The sequence below is a fragment of the Triturus cristatus genome, chromosome 2_2 (assembly GCF_964204655.1).
Source record: "Triturus cristatus chromosome 2_2, aTriCri1.1, whole genome shotgun sequence".
Lineage (NCBI taxonomy): Eukaryota > Metazoa > Chordata > Amphibia > Caudata > Salamandridae > Triturus > Triturus cristatus.
The window spans coordinates 149,192,471-149,211,745 of record NC_140582.1 but is presented as its reverse complement, the minus strand read 5'-3'; the positions used below and the strand labels follow the sequence as shown (position 1 = coordinate 149,211,745).

General features: G+C 42.8%; 1 protein-coding gene across 4 annotated transcripts in view; it reads right to left on the bottom strand.

The window, feature by feature from the left end:
• The window catches only part of LOC146861982 (phospholipid-transporting ATPase ABCA1-like), a 3,104,259-nt gene that overhangs the window by 2,320,705 nt on the left and 764,279 nt on the right, over nucleotides 1-19,275 (bottom strand). For all 4 annotated transcript variants that reach the window (XM_085641135.1, XM_085641137.1, XM_085641136.1 and 1 more), the window contains exon 9: nucleotides 677-881. In XM_085641135.1, the coding sequence (XP_085497261.1) occupies nucleotides 677-881 (205 nt within the window). The remainder of the gene's footprint in view (nucleotides 1-676; nucleotides 882-19,275) is intronic.

Sequence of the window (19,275 nt, the reverse complement as noted above, 5' to 3'; positions counted from 1 at the left end):
CTGGCACCTAGAGAGGGGCTATTACATTTTTGCTACCACCTGGGTAAGACATATCAAGCAGGCACTTACTTAGACTTGGGGACTAAGGCCCGATGTGTCACAGATGAGAACTGTGTAAGAGACTTGGAGGCACTCCTGGCAAACTTTGTGAACAGAAGCTTAGAGAAGAGGGGGTTGCACCTGTGGAAGAATCACATTTATTGGGGTTGCTGGATGGCATGTTGAGTTTTGTGTTTATGCCTACACTGACACTCTGCCTCCTCCTTGGAAGCCTTAACCCTCTGGAACTGTGCTACCACAGAGAATCAAGTACTTAAGGAGAAGTACTTAGCCCAGTTGCTGAGAGCTCATAGTAGGTTGGGCCCCAGGACGGCAGGAGTACAAGGCCCCATCCACCGTGCTGTGGTCTGGTAATAACCTCTGCATGCTCTGAAGTCCATTGAAATAGGTTCTGACAGGGGTTTCATCACCATTTCCAGTTTTGGCGCATTTTGGGTTTGTAGTGTTCAACAACACCACAGTTTTGTCTCAAACTCACTGTGATTCTACTGTGATCCCCTCCTTAGGCAGGAGAGTTAGTGATAGGTAAAATACATTTGCATCAATACCACTCTGGATGCCTGATTTGGTGACTTAAATTTTACCTCTGTGATAAATGATTCATAAATAAATATACCTGTGGTATTGCTTGAAGTGCCAGAGCTGTTGTTACTTTCAGGGTTGTTAAGTGGTATACTCCTCACTTGATTCCCATTGTTGCCAGATGGTCCACATAAAATCATATTCATTGAAGCTAAAGACCCGGCAAATGAATTTCCTGAAATGCTTTGGCCAGATAAATTGGAGTATTTCATTACATCAGGAAACTGGAATAAAGGCATCTGGAAGATAAAATAAGAATTTCACACAAGTCACTAAATGGGAAACAGGAAATTACCACATGTTACTTTCCAATGTATTGTACAACAAAGACTCCAAAAGAATCATGCAAGATCACACAAGACATTCAAACTTCTGTTTCCTCATCTGATACAAGAATGAAGGTTTTGGTGGAATTTTCTTGAGAGAATATTAAATGGTGTCAACCACATTTCCTCACTGATGCAGTACCATCTTAAAACATCCAAATCTTTAAATAAATACTGCCAGTGATTATTGGAAATTTAAGGGGGACTTGTGAATTCTAGCAAGAGTATTTTGGCAAATATAGTCCTTCTTGGTCCATTTTGAATTTTTAGAGAGTATTCCAGTATTTCGAATTTAGTAATAGGGGTTGGATTTGGAGAGTTTGTGAAAGAAAAAGCCTAGCTCATTTTTGGAGTAAATTTATTGAAAATCAAAAAGTTTGAATGGTTGAGACATTGTAGTAAAATGCACTTGATTGTTTCCAGGAGAAAAGTATCCTTAATCTAGGAGATAATTGTTGGAACTAGTACTTTCTGGTTGGTTTAGGAGGTGCCCAAGCCAGGCAGAACGTACCACTCCTGTCAGGGTTAGGTGATTACACTCACTGTATAATTTGTGCTCACCCATGGGTAGCTTGGCACTGAGCAGTCAAGCTCATCACAGAGGCAATGTGGAAAGCATTGGTACAGCACTCTGACACAGTAAATACACTGAGCATCACAAAAGAGACTTCACACGAGGTGTATGGAAATAAAGATTGCATTCAACGCACACATTTATTAACACAAAATGACATCTTGCATTTCTGGGCATAAATCACACTTGGAAATATTACTAGAAGCACTAGGTCCAACAGTGTTAAAATATAATATGCACACTTGGGAAAAATCCTATTTGAACCCAGCAACCCTATGCAGTGCGAAATGTTGTCAGATCTTGGCCCACCCTGGCAACTAACACAATTAAAATCTATATATTCTTAGGGTGCACCTCAGGTCACAATGATATCAGGTATGGTTAAACACAGGAATATATAATACTTTTCAGCAGCACCATGGGGCAATCGCCGCACGGGTGAAACCAATGTCAGAAACGAGTATTTATTAGGTAATGAAACAAACCAGTAAAACACCACTGCATGGGGCAACTACTAGCATACTGTTCTCATGCATCACACTCACCCACACTCACAAAGTACCATAATGCAGAGCAAAGGATATCGGCAAGTCTGTATGAAGCACACTTGCACACACACACATTTAGCACCGTAACTCGGATGCCAATGATATCGGGCAGGTCAATTGATAATATGAATGAGGGCCCATGGCACAATGCATCCCTCACCTCTCAGTTTAACCCCCACTACTCTGCCCATAGTTTATAGTAAAAAACTGCCACCCCTTACTAGACCTGTTTAAGGCCAGTGTCACACTTTGACTGGGTCCCAGGGGAGAAGACAAAAGGCATATCAGGGTAACTAGGCAACAGTCAACAAATGAGGGTCGGACACCACTTGTCACACTTAGACTGGGGCCAGGGGAGAATCATGCAAGATCACACAAGACATTCAAACTTCTGTTTCCTCATCTGATACAAGAATGAAGGTTTTGGTGGAATTTTCTTGAGAGAATATTAAATGGTGTCAACCACATTTCCTCACTGATGCAGTACCATCTTAAAACATCCAAATCTTTAAATAAATACTGCCAGTGATTATTGGAAATTTAAGGGGGACTTGTGAATTCTAGCAAGAGTATTTTGGCAAATATAGTCCTTCTTGGTCCATTTTGAATTTTTAGAGAGTATTCCAGTATTTCGAATTTAGTAATAGGGGTTGGATTTGGAGAGTTTGTGAAAGAAAAAGCCTAGCTCATTTTTGGAGTAAATTTATTGAAAATCAAAAAGTTTGAATGGTTGAGACATTGTAGTAAAATGCACTTGATTGTTTCCAGGAGAAAAGTATCCTTAATCTAGGAGATAATTGTTGGAACTAGTACTTTCTGGTTGGTTTAGGAGGTGCCCAAGCCAGGCAGAACGTACCACTCCTGTCAGGGTTAGGTGATTACACTCACTGTATAATTTGTGCTCACCCATGGGTAGCTTGGCACTGAGCAGTCAAGCTCATCACAGAGGCAATGTGGAAAGCATTGGTACAGCACTCTGACACAGTAAATACACTGAGCATCACAAAAGAGACTTCACACGAGGTGTATGGAAATAAAGATTGCATTCAACGCACACATTTATTAACACAAAATGACATCTTGCATTTCTGGGCATAAATCACACTTGGAAATATTACTAGAAGCACTAGGTCCAACAGTGTTAAAATATAATATGCACACTTGGGAAAAATCCTATTTGAACCCAGCAACCCTATGCAGTGCGAAATGTTGTCAGATCTTGGCCCACCCTGGCAACTAACACAATTAAAATCTATATATTCTTAGGGTGCACCTCAGGTCACAATGATATCAGGGATGTGTAAACATAGGAATATATAATACTTTTCAGCAGCACCATGGGGCAATCGCCGCACGGGTGAAACCAATGTCAGAAACGAGTATTTATTAGGTAATGAAACAAACCAGTAAAACACCACTGCATGGGGCAACTACTAGCATACTGTTCTCATGCATCACACTCACCCACACTCACAAAGTACCATAATGCAGAGCAAAGGATATCGGCAAGTCTGTATGAAGCACACTTGCACACACACACATTTAGCACCGTAACTCGGATGCCAATGATATCGGGCAGGTCAATTGATAATATGAATGAGGGCCCATGGCACAATGCATCCCTCACCTCTCAGTTTAACCCCCACTACTCTGCCCATAGTTTATAGTAAAAAACTGCCACCCCTTACTAGACCTGTTTAAGGCCAGTGTCACACTTTGACTGGGTCCCAGGGGAGAAGACAAAAGGCATATCAGGGTAACTAGGCAACAGTCGACAAATGAGGGTCGGACACCACTTGTCACACTTAGACTGGGGCCAGGGGAGAAAGCAAGAACCAATATCAGGGTAACTAGGCAACAGTCGACACATGGGGGTTGGACACCACTTGGGAAGTTCACCCACTTCATGCAGAGCAGAAACAGGCTAGAGGCTGTCCCAGTTCTGTGAAACACTGGAGGTGTCATGCAGTCTCTCAACCCACTTCCATTTGCTTCTGGTAGTGTTCTTCAGCCCAGTTACTTACTCCCACCACCGAGGCCCAATCTGGGCGATACTACCTTACAACACAAAGTCATTGGGCTGGGTGAAGAGAGGGCAGTTGATTTGCCGCATTGAGGGTAAGACGGAACACTCAATGAATGGGGGGGGGCAGCTTTCCCGGCACCCCACAGGAAGTGATGCTCAACGTCTGGTGCGCGTTGATCCAAGTCACACCAGACAATCCAATCACAATGAACCACGAGTTGGGTTCTCCGCACCTCCCTGGAAATAAGATACAATGTCTGGTGCCCTATGATTTGAATCACACCAGACAATCCAGTCACAATGAACCGAAGGTTTGGTTTGATGTAGCACCCTGGAAATGAGACAGAATTTCTGGTGGGCAATGATACGAGTTGTACCAGACAACTTGGTTACACTCAACCCACAGTTGGGTTCAATGTACCTCCTGGAATGAGGCTCAACATCTGGTGCACGATGATATGAGTCACACCAGACAATCCGGTTACACTCAACCCAAAGTCAGGTTTGCCATACCTCCCTGGAATGAGGCACAACATCTGGTGCTCAATGACATAAGCCACCCCAGACAATGTGGGTACAATCAATCCACAGTAGGGTTTGCCGTACCTCCCTGGAATGAGGCCCAATGTCTTGTTCGTGATTATACGAGTCGCAGCAGACAAACCGGTCCCACAAACAAAGTCTCAAGTTCAGTAGTACCACACGAAGTAGAATGAGACAGTATTACGGATGTGCCCTTCCTCTGAGGGCCACAACCTGTGAATCTAATACCACATGCAATGAGCATGCAGTCGGCATGTCGCACAAGAGAGATGTGGCACGGACGAGGAAGCGGGTCACACTGGGTCCCGCTACCAGTGAATCCCCTCACCACCAACGAGATGCCTGTGCATGCTGAGGCCCAAAAATGCTGGGGCTGTCACTGTAGTGACGTGAAGGTGACGATTTAAAAGCTATGCAGGGATCCCAGTACCCGAGGGTAAATTATATTTTAATAACTGGATCACTGCTAGCATTATAAAAGGCTGTTGGATGTTATAGGAATGTTAATTAGGGTTTCCTATATCCAGGTGTGGTCCCCTCGGGAACTGGGATCCCTGCATAGCTTTTAAATCGTCACCTTCACGTCACTACACTGCACACTCAGATACATAGCTGCTCCGCTGTATCCAGGCGTCGAAGCACACCCGGGACACACTCGGTGTCACTGGGTGGGCCCGATGATGAAGCATGCCACCAACTAGGTTGGTGGGTGAGGGCTTCATGAACAAACAAAATGGTTTGTACCCTGCCTTACAGTCTTGAGTCTATGTAAATTCACAAATAGGCTAGTCCTTTTTGATCTCACATAAGTGCAAATGCACACACACAGGCCTGCAAATGCAGGCTTGAGACATATTTGAAAGACTATTCTTGTGGGTGGCACCATCAGTTCTGTGGCCCACTAGTAGCCAGTACAGTACCTACACTGGGTATGTGGTATACCTCTTTTCAGGATGCTCACAGATACAGTACCGAAACCAATCAGGTAAGCACCACTTCCTAGCTTGTGTAGGAAGGGCATGCGTGCTTTCTCACTGCGTTACAGTGAGAAAGTGCTCAGAGTCCTAAGGTCACAAATAGAGAATCAGCAAAAACAACGAAGAAAAAGCAAAAAAGTTTAGGGAACGACAACCTCCAGAGCATTATGTCTAAACGAAATTTAAAATGTTTTTCCCTTAAGTAAGTGTATATTACTTTTTGCAATTTATTAGTAAGTTACACTTAAGCCTATGGTAGAAAAAGACACACTTTCTCTAGCCCAGACATTCAGGGGTAATTTGCCCATAAATAGAAGTAAGGTACAACTGCTAGGTAAATCAAGCTCAAAGCTGAAACTGAAGAACTACTGGACACATTTTTTAGCCACAGAAATGATCCATACTATCTGATCATTTAAGTTTCTTGCTGTGATCAGATTCTATACAGTTCGCTCGTCTTTGCAGGGTTTGCTGAAGAAGTCCGGTGGCACAGAACTGAACTCGAGCAGGCGTGTAGCTATCAATAGTGCAGCATTTACAGTGGCACCGGTGCCCGTGATTTAAAGGACACACTGCACCTAAATTCTTCCTGTTTTACTATGAAAAGAAAGGATGGGGCCGTTTCCCCGCTCGCATTAGGGCCCTTGGCGCGCCTTCTACACCACTGAACTTAAGACCCTGATTAAGGAGCATTCAGGTAAAATACCATTAAATGCTTGCCAGTTAAATCATATACCAGAAAATATATCTATCATGAATTATTGATGAGCTAACTTTGGTGGAAAAGAAAGATGCATGAGGTGCTATGATTATTCAACATGGTAAGGGTATGAGGCTGTGAGGGAGTGATTTCGGCTGTAGGTTGACAGTCAGCACAGTTGAAAGAGACAAATCAGTGATCAATGTGGGAAGCCATTTTGCCAGTAGTGTAGTCAATGTGTCATGGGCCCTTGTGCAAGGAAGGTAATGGGATCCCTGGTCGTTATTTGAACTGTGAAATAAAGCAATAATCAGGGTCCAGTGGGACCCTCAGGCCTCTGGGGCCAAGTACACAGCACCGGTTGCACCACTGTAAGCGACTCTCCTGCTTAGGAAGTCACTGTCAACCCGTTTCGGTCCTTTCTTAAATGGCAACATCACTGTTAACACTGAGTCTGATTCACTATTCTTTTATACAGTTAAGTGCAACTTAGAAACACACACATAATACAGTTATGAGGGAATTGTGTAGTCCGTTCCCACGACCCAAAATTGTCTGGCAGATGCCGCACATCTGGCAGATTCATTCTCTTCCACGCATCCCAGCAAAGGTCGGACCAAGCACATTTGGGGATCTTTGGGGGAATAGCTAATAGGGCTTCAACCCCACCGGTCAGTACGAGTAAGGCAATCCACCCCTTCCATGGCATTTTGTTAGCTGTCCCTGCTGATATTATTGGGTAGTCTGCAGCGATTGCTGACGTCTGTTGATAATCACATCCTTTGTTTATCAATAAGAATTATTGACAGAGCTGTGCGTATAATACCTGAATATGACACTGTATGCTCTTATGACAACATTTAACTGACGCTCATGTTCATATACTGTATGTATATATAAAACAACAATGGTATCACCCTGTGCGAGGACTGCTTGTATATTTTGAAGATTTACCATTAAATGAATACTTTCATGAATAAAGTACTACACATTCCATTCTCGTTAAAAACATGGAACTGATGCTGGATAAATCCAAATGGCTAGCAAAAGGACACATTCTCATAGAATACGAATCGAGAGATTGTTTATAACTATTAGCCCTCCAACGGTTCCAACATGCAAAACCAAAATCACAGCATCGTGCACTCAGGAGACCCCGTGAGGCTGGGAACTTTTCCTGCAGGCCACTGCAGACATTAACATTCATTCTTTCATTGTAGGAAGTTCAGCTGACAGGGACCTTTTGGAGTCTTCAAATAATACTGCCTTTTAGCTGCTCTCGCCCCAAAAGCCTCCTTAAAAAACTCCCACATTTCTTTCCCCCAAATTTCCCTTAGAGAATCATAGTGGTTTAACACTTTGCACCCGTGGAATATATACAAGTATTCAAAATGTTAACACGGCTGCCAGTCTGATCTTTCCTTGGCGGATGTCTCATGTCTTATATTTGTTTTCTTTCATTATGTTTTTGTTTTTAGGATAGCAACAGTTTATCACAAAGTCTGCTTTAGACTTTCTTTGCAAATAAATATTGTCTTACAGAACACAGACTTTATGCCTGATTCATCATGTCAATTGTGTTCGTATAGTAGTTTTACCAACACACATTGCAGGACTTACAACCGCTAAGCTTTCACTAAAGGTGTCCTAGCAGCCATAAATCAATGTACTCATGTGTAATACTATCACACAAAGGTGCAATTCATGTAGAACAAAATCCTACAAGTGGACAGTCTGTGGGCATGTCCAGTGGATATTCAGCCTTGATAGTTTGTAAATGGCCACAAAGACTTGAGTTTGCTGGCATCTTTCTAATCCTTTCTCACCTTCGAAACGGTCAGAAACGTACTCCTGGCTGAAGTAAATCCCTTTCACGGGTGGGAAGGGGAGCAGAACCACCCCCGTCCCCCAAGTATCATACGAGTATAAGAGAAAGGGTTCTTCAAACGGAAAAATACTTTCCCATTTTCCTATTGGTGAAAAAAAGAGAAAATGCAATGTATTGTGCCATTGCAAAGAACCACTGGGTGTAACTGATAAAGAATTGTTTTATGTGCACACCAGCAAACAAGATGTTCCTTTAATTAACCCTTGCTTATATCACTCAGATGGAAAACAAATCAGGAAACAATGGGGATTGTATTGTATTGTAATTGCATTTATATAGCGCTTTTTACCCCAACGAGGCATCAAAGCGCTTTTTCGGTCAGTCACACGCAACTCCGGACCCCATTAAGGAATAGTTGTGAATTAGTGTAGTGAAATATGAAAGTAATTTGAGTGGTAGATATGTAAGTCAGTTACTTGGATTCAGAGGAATACTTGATGAATAGAAGAGGGAAAAAGGTTTGCATTTATATAGCGCTTGATACCCCTGATGGGGTGTTGAAGCGCTTTTTTGGGTGAGTAGCACGCTACTTCGTAACCCATAAAGGATTAGTGATGAATTAATACTGTGAAATATGAAAGTAATCTGAGTGGTGGATATGTTAGTCAGTTATTTGGATTGAGAATGACAGTGAAGGTTATAGTAACATAATATAACATCGATGGGGCCCCCCTACAGAATATCCCACATCTCACACAATGTTATGGAGCTTTAGGTACAAAGGGGTCTCCTGCCCCACATGGGCCTTCATCTAGACCCTGGAGATTATTCTGGGGAATGCGTTTTGATAACATAGTGGCGATGGGCAGCGACCAAGCACACACCATGAGACCGAGGGATTAATATTTTACCCCTCACCATAATGTTAGAGCGTTTTCATGCACCAACGTCAAGACTTTGCTTTTGTTGATAATAACATGAACAAAGGCACTACTGCTTGCTGAAAAACGACAGCATTCCTTCCTAAGAGAGCCAACAGTATTGAATAATGGCAGGTCACTGGTCACAAGGAGGACTGATGCCACATCACACTCCAAAGTCGTCATTCTAGATGAACATGAACAGAAGAGTAATAGAGGGGACTTAAAGTGCTACTTAAAAGAGGATATATCAAGTGGTGGCAGGCGAAGAATTCCCGCTGCGCTGGCAGATTTCGCAGTTTTGCCCACTCTGCGCTCCATGCAGAGTAGGGAGTTCCAAAAAACTCCACAAAGTGACACGGTGCGGAGTTTTTCCTGTTGAGCGGGCAGGTAGTGGCGACAGGTCGCTAGAACTCGTGTTGAGAAGTCTGCCACTCACATTGAGGAAGCTACTACTCGAGTAAAATGTATACTGTTGCGGCAGAAAGCTGCAGCGCGCTCTGGCACAATGCGTAGTGACGCTTGTGCTGATTTGAGAGCAGGGGACAAACTCCTGGCACTAAAAATCAGTGCGAGCAATACGACTTAACAGACTCTGCCGCTGCCGGAACTCCGCGGAGTGTGGCAGAGATTTTCTGCAACTCCACAGAGTTCGCGGAGTGAAAAGAACAATGAATAGGAAAGAAGAGCCTTGATGTTTACGGTTTGCACTTAAAACCACCTAAGAAAGACAAGGACACTGGAGACATCCAAAGTAGCGAGTTTTTAAAGTCACCCCCTGCCCTTCACCCATGAACCCTACGCAGCGGTGCAAGTGTCAGTTGTACTATACCCGTAGAACATTAGAGGATTCAAACTCAAAAGGTTAGGAAAAAAACATTAAGATTCTCAATTGTGCATTTTACGCAAAGATAGAAACTAGCTGTTCAGCGGTCAGGATTTTTAAAGAATGTAAAACAGATCTTTGTGCACTTTTAAGTTTTTTGTCCATTCTATGACCAAAAACCTTAGAGCTGTGAAACCAGAGAGTACGTGGAAAGGAAAGGCCAAGATTGAATAATAACGCTTACAATGCAGCAGATGGGTACCCGGTGTGTATTCTGCAGAGAATGTCTATTACCTGGAGGAGGAGCATTGGAAAAGCTATTTATAACACCGGCTTTAATATTTGTCCCCAGGAACGAAACACAAGGACATTAGTTTGATGTACAAACAATATCCAACAATATCAAATATCAATGTCATAGCTGCTGTAATTCCCCAAAACTGCAAAGAAGGGACCCTTAACAACCTGTGGTAAAAGGAGAAGAAGTAGGCTGCAACTTTCTACTAGCTCTGGAATCCTCCAGTGACTCCTCACAATATGTTCAGTCCAGATGTACATTGTGATTGAATTGCCGAAACTATACTTCCCACCCAGTCTAAGTTGTCGAAAAAAATTCTAAAACCTTCTAGTATCACCTTGTTTGCACATGCGAGAAATAACAGTCCGTTGCTTGTCACCAATGTCCTTTTTGTGATTTATTATTAGTGATTGTGGCTAAAGATGCACCAATGTATCTTGGACTCTGGATTTGTCAATCACATTTTAAGAGATGAGAGCTACTTTGAGGCTCAGGGCAGCTATGCTTTGTTAGCTCTGCAGGTGTTAAAGAATCCTACACATTCCATCTGATCAATGACCAAATTGTGCAAACACTATGTGGGAAATAGATGGGAAATAAAAATTCTGCAAGTAGGTCACTAGTCATAGATTTTTGCTTTTGATTTCTGAAAAACTCAATTTGCAAAGGATCTTCCCTGGTCCTTTTAAGGGCTTTCTTTCCAAACAGATCTCAATTAATGGAACATTTGGTAGCCGAGTCAAAGCAATTTCGAATGGTCATACTCTGTGCTGCATGAACACTCTCGACACTATGATATCAAAAACAACCAAAGGTGATGGACTTAAATAGTAGCACCTCACTTTTAATAATGCTGCTGCCTTATCTGGCTGTTAGTGCACAATAACTCCAGCACCATTCACCTAGTGGTGCCTCAAAAGAGAATCTCTGACAATTTATTCACAAAAAATGGAGGTGCACTGAACATAAAATAGAGAGTCCAAAGTGTTTTTCTGTTTCTTTGTTTGACTCTTATTTCATAGCTGATAAAAACACAACAACAGCCAACGCGTTTCGTTCCTTTAAAGACAAATTTTAACGGAACTTCTTCAGGGCTCAAAATGACAGCAAGTCAAGTATAGGCTTTTTATTTGATGATTGGTAAATAAGAAATAGACAGCAAATCCCACATCAGGACATCCAAAATATCAGAATTAATCTTCGTCGGTCGCAGAAGGTATAAATGTGTCTAGAGAGCCAGTGATTCAATATTAAAGATGAGGAGGTCCAAAATAATGATGGCTATCAGATTTCTTAATAAAAATCTGTACGATAGCTTCAAATGGTTGTGTAAGGCGGAAAGTCTTAATTTACAAAAGTAGACGCTCAATTTTTGAATAGCAAAATATCGATCAAACACCTTGATACGTGATTCCTGCTCTCTCTCCGATTCACCGACACTATGGAGGATTCTAAATTTGACATGCAAATCTAGACAATGGAATAAATGTGCAATCTAAATCTGTAAACCTCGTGGATGAGACATGCATAAAAGAAGTGAGAGTGTCAGGTTTAGACAGGATGTTCCAGGCCCTGAAATTATGTGCATGTAAAGAGTTCAAAGACTGAACGTGTAACATCTTGTATCTCTGGAGGGGGAATGAACAAGGGTGATACCTCAAAATGGGCTGTCTTGAGCTGTTGCAATCCCCATCTAGGGGTGAAACGAATTGAAACGAATTCAACATTTACGATGATAAAGGGCCAACATGTTAGATTTAGCAAAAATAAATGTGTTTATCAATAATCCATAAATTGTTAGGGTGCATAAAAACTTTGACCAAAATCAAAAAGTCAGTGACACTATTCACCAAACTGTTTCATTTGTTAACAATATTTTGTTGCTTTTTCAAAACGTAAGTACAGTAATGTCTGTTTAGGTTCTCTTTAACCCCCCAATATAGGAACCTTCATAATGTACAACAGTCAGTCACCAAGAGCCTCCATCTAAATAATCCCTGAAGCAAGCATTCACACCCTACCGATAAATTGCTCTCCCAGTACCTCTTCTCCCCCGATAGCTCTGTTTCGGTGGTTATGCCCACCAGTCTATCACAGAGTTCTTTCCAGTCCATAAGGCATTCCTCTTTCTCCTATGTATGCACAATCTCCATGAGTATTCTTTTAGCTAGCACCTATTCTAGTAGATCTTTGTACCATGCCTCCTGAGTGTGGTACCCAATGTATTGTTATACATCTCGTCAGCAGGATCAGTCATTTTGTATTTCATTTTTATTTCTCCAGCCAAGGGTGGTGCCCCAGCACACAATGCTTAATCGTTTGCACATCCCTTCAGCTGACATCCTCTAGGAGCCTTTGCACCATTTGTTCAAAAATGACTGAACTAAACCACTTTACCAAATCAAATTTGGGAAGCCTCCCTTGTCTGGTGAACACCGGAGGCATATGTCTGTTCTTGTGGGAAAAATCTTGTGAAGTACAACTGGGGTGAACAACCCTCTATAAGATTTTAAAATGAATACAGCAAAATCATGCATTGTTAGTCACTTTTTTGGTGTGCGCTGGAATCTCTGTCCAATCCAGGTCTGTCATATGTTCATGTTCGCCCACAACAGCCTTACAGTTCTCTTTAATTCTCAACTCCTGCTACACTTTGTCCCAAACAAAGCACAGCAAGGTGATGGGGCTCTGGTCCTTATCCAATGCATATAGTTCTTGTACAGTGTTCAATGAAGATGATCTTCCTGGAAGCCATTCCATATAAATCTTGTTGCACCCACCAGCTGTGCACAGATTAGGATCTCTCCTTGGGGCATCTCTCTCACACCTCCTCAAACGTCAAACACCTATCTTCAATTAATTGTCTGCCATCAGCCTACAGTCTCCCATTATTCAAAGCCTGACAGCTCTTTTTTTCTTCAAGGCTGCAAATAGGGGTGGTTCCAAAACCTCTCTGTTCTTATAAACAGGTATGCAGTTAAGCCGTTTTCGATCTCCTATCCCAAATCTGATACTTCATCCAATTTAAATAAGGGGTTCTGTGCTGCAATGTACCCAACAACATTAAAATGGTAGTCTAGCAGTCCCGCTCCTGCACCCAGACAACAGTCTCTTTTTGTTGTTGGGTTCATTGCTCAGCCATAGTGGGAGATTCTGCCAAGAGTTCCAGGACCCCTTGCTCAAAAGGCAATTTAAGAGTGACCAGTTTATTTTAGGCCTTGAACCAGTCCATATTAATGGGGAGATCACTCTATCTAACTCAATGAACAGTGTGCTTGGTACCAGGTACATCATGTCCTATAGGGAGTAAAGACAACAGAACAAGACCGCCACCCGATCAGAGACACAGCAATGCATTCCAGAAATCTATGGATATACACATGCCTTCCAATTATCTGTCTGTGATCAGTGAGATATTGTCTTGAGCACTATGAACAATGTGGATCACTAAATGTTAAAGGAATATGCGATGTTACATCGCATGTGGTATAAAGCATGAGATTACAACGCGGTCATTACAACGACAGCGTTGTTGCAACGCATACCATGACATCGCAAGTCATTTCTATGACTTGCTGTAGGGGGCACGCTGGACTTAGGAATAGTACAATTTACTATTACAACTCCAGCCTGCGCAACAGTAGGGAAGGTTTTTGGAATAGTAAATTATACTATTCCTTAGTTTAGAGAGAGCCCCCCACAGCAACTCGTAGAAACGACTTGGGTTGTAATGGTTAGCGTTGTAACAACGCAGTCGCAATTGAATGCATTGTACCGTATGCCATGTAAACGCTTCTTCCCTATTAAAGCAGCTATTTACTCTGCTACTGCATATTCAACTCAAGCCAAGGCACCATGCAGAAACAATCAATACTTTGACAACTTTGTTGTTAGGTCACGGAGATGCCCAAATTCCTCAAGTGGGATCAATAGCCTCAGGATTGACCGCTCTGGTTTCTTCCTTAGTATTTTCTATATACAGAGATACCACATGAGTTGCATCACCCAGCCGTGCATCCCACTCACACATTTACCTCCCCCATATTTCTGCCAAGAGCTCCATGGACAGAGAAAATAGGAGTAGTGTCAGGGGCTTCCCTGGCGTGTAGAAAGCACAAGTTGTCCAAGACAGTTTCACTGGTCTTTTTTCTCTTAACTTAAAATACAGTGATGTGATTCAGACAGCTATGTGAGGGCTGAAGTTGTACGGTTTGATTACTTTGAACAGGTGGTCACGCCCAACAGAGTAAAAAATGTCTTTGAGTTTGAGCCACTGCAGTTTGATTCCTCAGTCCCAACAGAACGTTGCACATGGGTCATCTAGCATCATGCTTAATTCCGGTATAACCCCCAGCTGGTCCTCATTCACCAATTATGGCACAGCCCTCAACACTCTCCTCACAATTGCCTTGCTGATGATCTTAATAAATGAGTTTAAAGTGGGCAGAGGTCTGGAGGCCCTGCAGTCCTATGGGTCATTGCAAGGGTTTGAAATCAGTGCTATTGTTGCTTCGCAATGTTAACTGAGTGTGCACCACAAGCCAGTGCTTCCACCCGGACAACCAATAGTTTATCTAGGAACGAGCCTGATGTAACAAGTAATTGTTAAATAGCTAATTGATGACCTATCTTTCATCCTTTGTCCTAATCACTAGGTCTTTTGGGGTTTCCATACCCGAGACCTAGGAGAGCAGTTTCCCAGATCTATCTCCCTCCCTATAAAGATGTTGTTTATAATTCACAAAATTTGAATTAACCTTGAATATCACCTAGGGTTTCAAATTCATGTTTCTTCCCTTAACATGGTATAGGGTGATTGAGTGGCTTTTGGGCCCCTCACCCACTCTATTCAGGTGTTCTCTTCTTATATTTACCCTAAGTTATTCCAAAGGTTACTTAGGAACATTCCCCTAATCTCCAACGTCATGTACATCATTCATTTGTCCTTGTGGCCATGATACCCCAGTCATTCTCAAAACATTGTGCTAAATAATCGTGGACCATTCCCTTGAAATCAGAGTCCTGCAGTGTCCCAGGCCTTAATTTCGATAATGGTATTTGCGGTGTGCTCTCATCTTGGACATATCTTATCTGCAGTGGTGAATGGGCCAACAATGTCCTCATTAGATCCCCTGCCTCCCTACAATTCTCTTTTATGTTCTTAATTAAAATAATATAATTTATACACAGGTGATCCATGGGTTTCTTTACAATCAGACATCTCGTACAAATTCAAAGGAGTCATTTAGACAATACCTCAATTATTTCAACAAACATCAAATGTTTTATTGTTAAATGAGACAAGACGAAGTCACAGTTAAGGATACGGATTTTCTTTCAATAATATACATTATCCAAAATATATATGTTATAATTTCACTTGCTTGCACTTATACATGAAACGGTGAACCAAGTGCAGACAATGCAGTGCTCCAATATGAAAATACTAAATATATTTTCAAGAACAATTTTTACAAAAAACACGACACGGAACAACTATTAGGTTGTACACATCAGTGTTTCATATACATCTGTCAGGGCAATGCAGCATATCACAGGTTCTCCTGCTTATGGGGTTTTCAACAACAACTTAGGGGGGTATGTTGATATTTTGACCCCATTTTATTTATAATGTCTCCTCAGGACTAAGCCATCTGACCATTCAACCACCTAATGCGTTCTGGTTCAGCCTCTCGAAAACCTCATAGTCACGTTTTTATTAAACAATATTCTGGACCCATATAGGTCCGAGGCCCTCATCCAGAAGAATCTGCAAGCGGTGAAAACCATTGGCTTTATGGGTTGAACTCTATACGAAAGTGCATGTGACATGGGGCCCAGAATATTACATACTGATTACATATTTCATACGGGGACGAAACGTTGACATACACCCCGTGGTTGTTGTTGAAAAACTCATAAACAGGAGAAACTGTGATTTGTTGCATAGCTCTCACAGATGTATATGAAACAATGATGTGCACAACCAGCGTGTTTTTGTGTTCTAGTAAAAAGTGTTTTAAAAATGATGCTTTGTATTTTCACTTTAGAGCACTGTGTTGTATGCACTTGGCTCACCCTTTCATGTATAACTGCAAGGGAAATGATAATATATATATTGGATAATACATACTATTGACAGAAAATCAGTATCTTTGATTGTTAGGTCGTCTTGTCTCAAATAACACTAAAACATATTATGTATGTTAAAATAGTTAAGATATTGTCTAAAGGAGGTGTCTGATTGTAAACAAGTCCCACGGGACAACCTATAGAGTTACTCTAGTCCCTGTGGGCATATAGGGTTGACCTTGCTTTTGAGTATACATAATTAAAAGAAGTTATCTAGTCTACAATAAGATCCATGTAGAAGTGAGTAAAATGAGTGGACTTTATCGTCCGGACATTGCTTCCTCCACACATTCACTATTCCTAACTGAGCATCAGGCCCCAACCATACAGCTATACATATGCTCATCAAACCCTAAACCTAATCCCTCTAGAACAAAGCAATGCAAATATAACGGTATGTCTTTTCAGCACATAGCGACCAAAAGCCCAAGAGCCCTCACTGGGGAATCAAGGAGCTCTCCAAGAACCAGCACCACATCCATCATGTTCCTCTCAGCCTCATTGCATTCATGTTGGTCTTGGGGGTATCGACCGCCTCCTCAGTGGTTTTCGTTCATTATGACACCTTGTGAAGATCAGTGTGTAATTGCATAGGTCAAAGGTATCTGGATTCACCCACCAGGAGGTCAACAGCACCCCATGTCCCCAGCTCATGATTTTCAGTAGGAAAGTTCGGCCACTCAAGTCATCTCCTTGGTTTCTACAGTGAAGGGCCCAGCCCTTTCTTCCAGGCTCCATGTATTATCACCACATCAGCAGCATAGGCCAGAGTATCCACACATAGTCAATACTATGCATGGATAGTCTCAAAGTACTAGTAAAAGAATCTGGTCCTTGATCTGGAAATGTAATCAGAATCTAATAGACATCCTTTTCTTCCAATAACCTCTGTAAATAAGTCACCATGTTTGAATAACAAGTTGGTTATGGTCACTGCACTGGGGTCACATATGTCACAAATATGTATATAAAAAAATCCTTTTTGCATTGTATATAGATTTGGTGTGCAAGAATGCTTTTTTAAGTAATAATCCTTTTGTGATGAATAAATATGTTACTCATTTTGGCTGAAGTGAGTAAAATCAGTTAACTTTGCAGGCTACCTATGTTTCTGAATTTAGGAATATTGAATGTAATTGTACGTACCTAATTTACTGGGATACTCTACTCTTATTGACCCAGCTCATGATTTAATGGCAGCAAAAGTATATAAAATATACTCAAATATAATTATCCTTTAACTGAGTGCCTTGTGAACAATTGTTACATGTTATTCATGGTTCAGACGTTCTACATTTCCTTTCTGATGCTAAATCACCCTTTTACATCTACCCATCTACTTGTCTTTACTAAGTTTAAATATGCCTATACCTCAACTGCTTTTTCAACTACATTTCTCAATGTATCCTCTTTCTATAATTATGTTTCTGACTCACAGCAATTCTCATGTCTTTCACCTTTGGGGAGAAAATATCCCAGTGGACACCTCTGACACATGAACATTACCCCCAGGTACCTTGCGTCCTTGTCCCATTCATCTACAAAGTGGAGATAACCATCTCCCGAGAGAAAAAAATGACCAGAGAAATGCTGGGACCTTAACCCCGCCTCTCCCATTGGGATACATAATCAGCACACACCCAGAATTTTGCCTGTTCTTTTTTTCTGTCTGTCGACAGAATTGGAGCTGGATGCTGGTGCTGCTCCTGCTGGGCTGGAGTGGTGTTTTTTCAATAATTTCTCACCCCATTCGGCTGTCTGGCTGTGCAGGCAGGGAGTCTGCTGACCTGCTTCCCGGCCTGCTGGGCTTGCTGGGTGGCTTGGTTGTTCCCAGCCGGCTCTGGCATGCCGGCTGGCCCTTTCCGGCTGGTGTGCTGGTCTCCCGGTTGCTTCCGGGTTGCTGGGCACGTCTTCCTGCGGCAGGGGGCTTGTTCCTGTCTAACCTGGTTGTTTCCCAGCCCCCTCAGTGAGTTCCGCGCAGCGGTGTCTGTTTTTATCATTTTTTGTTGTGTCCTTCTGCAGTTGTGCTATTTAAGGGTAGGGGTACCTGTGCTTGTCTGTTGCAGTTTTTGCTCTGTGGTGGCCATCCTGGCAGGGAGGGGTTGTGGTCTCCCTGGCTTGTCTCCCGCCTTTGGAGCTGAGGCACCGGAGTTCAAGCCTCAGGGTCGTCACCGCATCCTGTACTTCTGGGCTGCACCCTTCAGCGATGGCTCCGCTTTCTGTGGGGGTGACTGGTAGAGGGGGCTTAGCTGAAAGCTACCTGCACAGGGGCAATGGAGCCTATGGGATAAAGCTGTTCACTTTGTAACTTGAAACCTGGGGGTTCTAATCCTGCCCTTGGTTAAACCTCGTGTGATCCTGGGTTGATGACTCAATGTCTCTCTCTCTGCCTTGAAGCTGCTTCTTTGCTCTCTGTGTGCCCTGCTTGTTGCAGCTTCTGCTACAGCCGGGGGTGTGGCTTCGTCCTTTCAGTCCGTTGGGCGTTGCGCGCCTGCCCCTGTCCTCTGCTGGGCTAGCCTGTGCTAGCCTATTCCTGCCTCTTAGGCCTTCCGTCTTGTGTGGTTGGTCTTTTGTGCTCCGTTGTGCTGGCTCATCCTGCCGCCTGTGCGCAGGAGTTCTTGTCTCATCGGATGCTGTGGCAGTGGGTTGCATGGTGTCCTGGCTGGGCCATGCTGGTCTCCGCTGGTGCAACATTTCTTGGCCCTCATCGACTCTCGATTGTGGCCGTTGGCTTTGTCCTGCCCCTTGTGAGCCTGTGCAGGTTCCGGGATGTTGGACCCTGGTGTTTGCTGGCCTGGTCTCTTTGGGGCCGTCTCTGGCTGGCTTGTTCTTCTGGATGGGGATGTGGCCACACGGCTATTCTGCTGGCCTTGGCGCTGGTACTCTGGGGTTCGTGCCTCGGGGTCAGCTCGGCATCCTGTGTTTCTGGGTACTT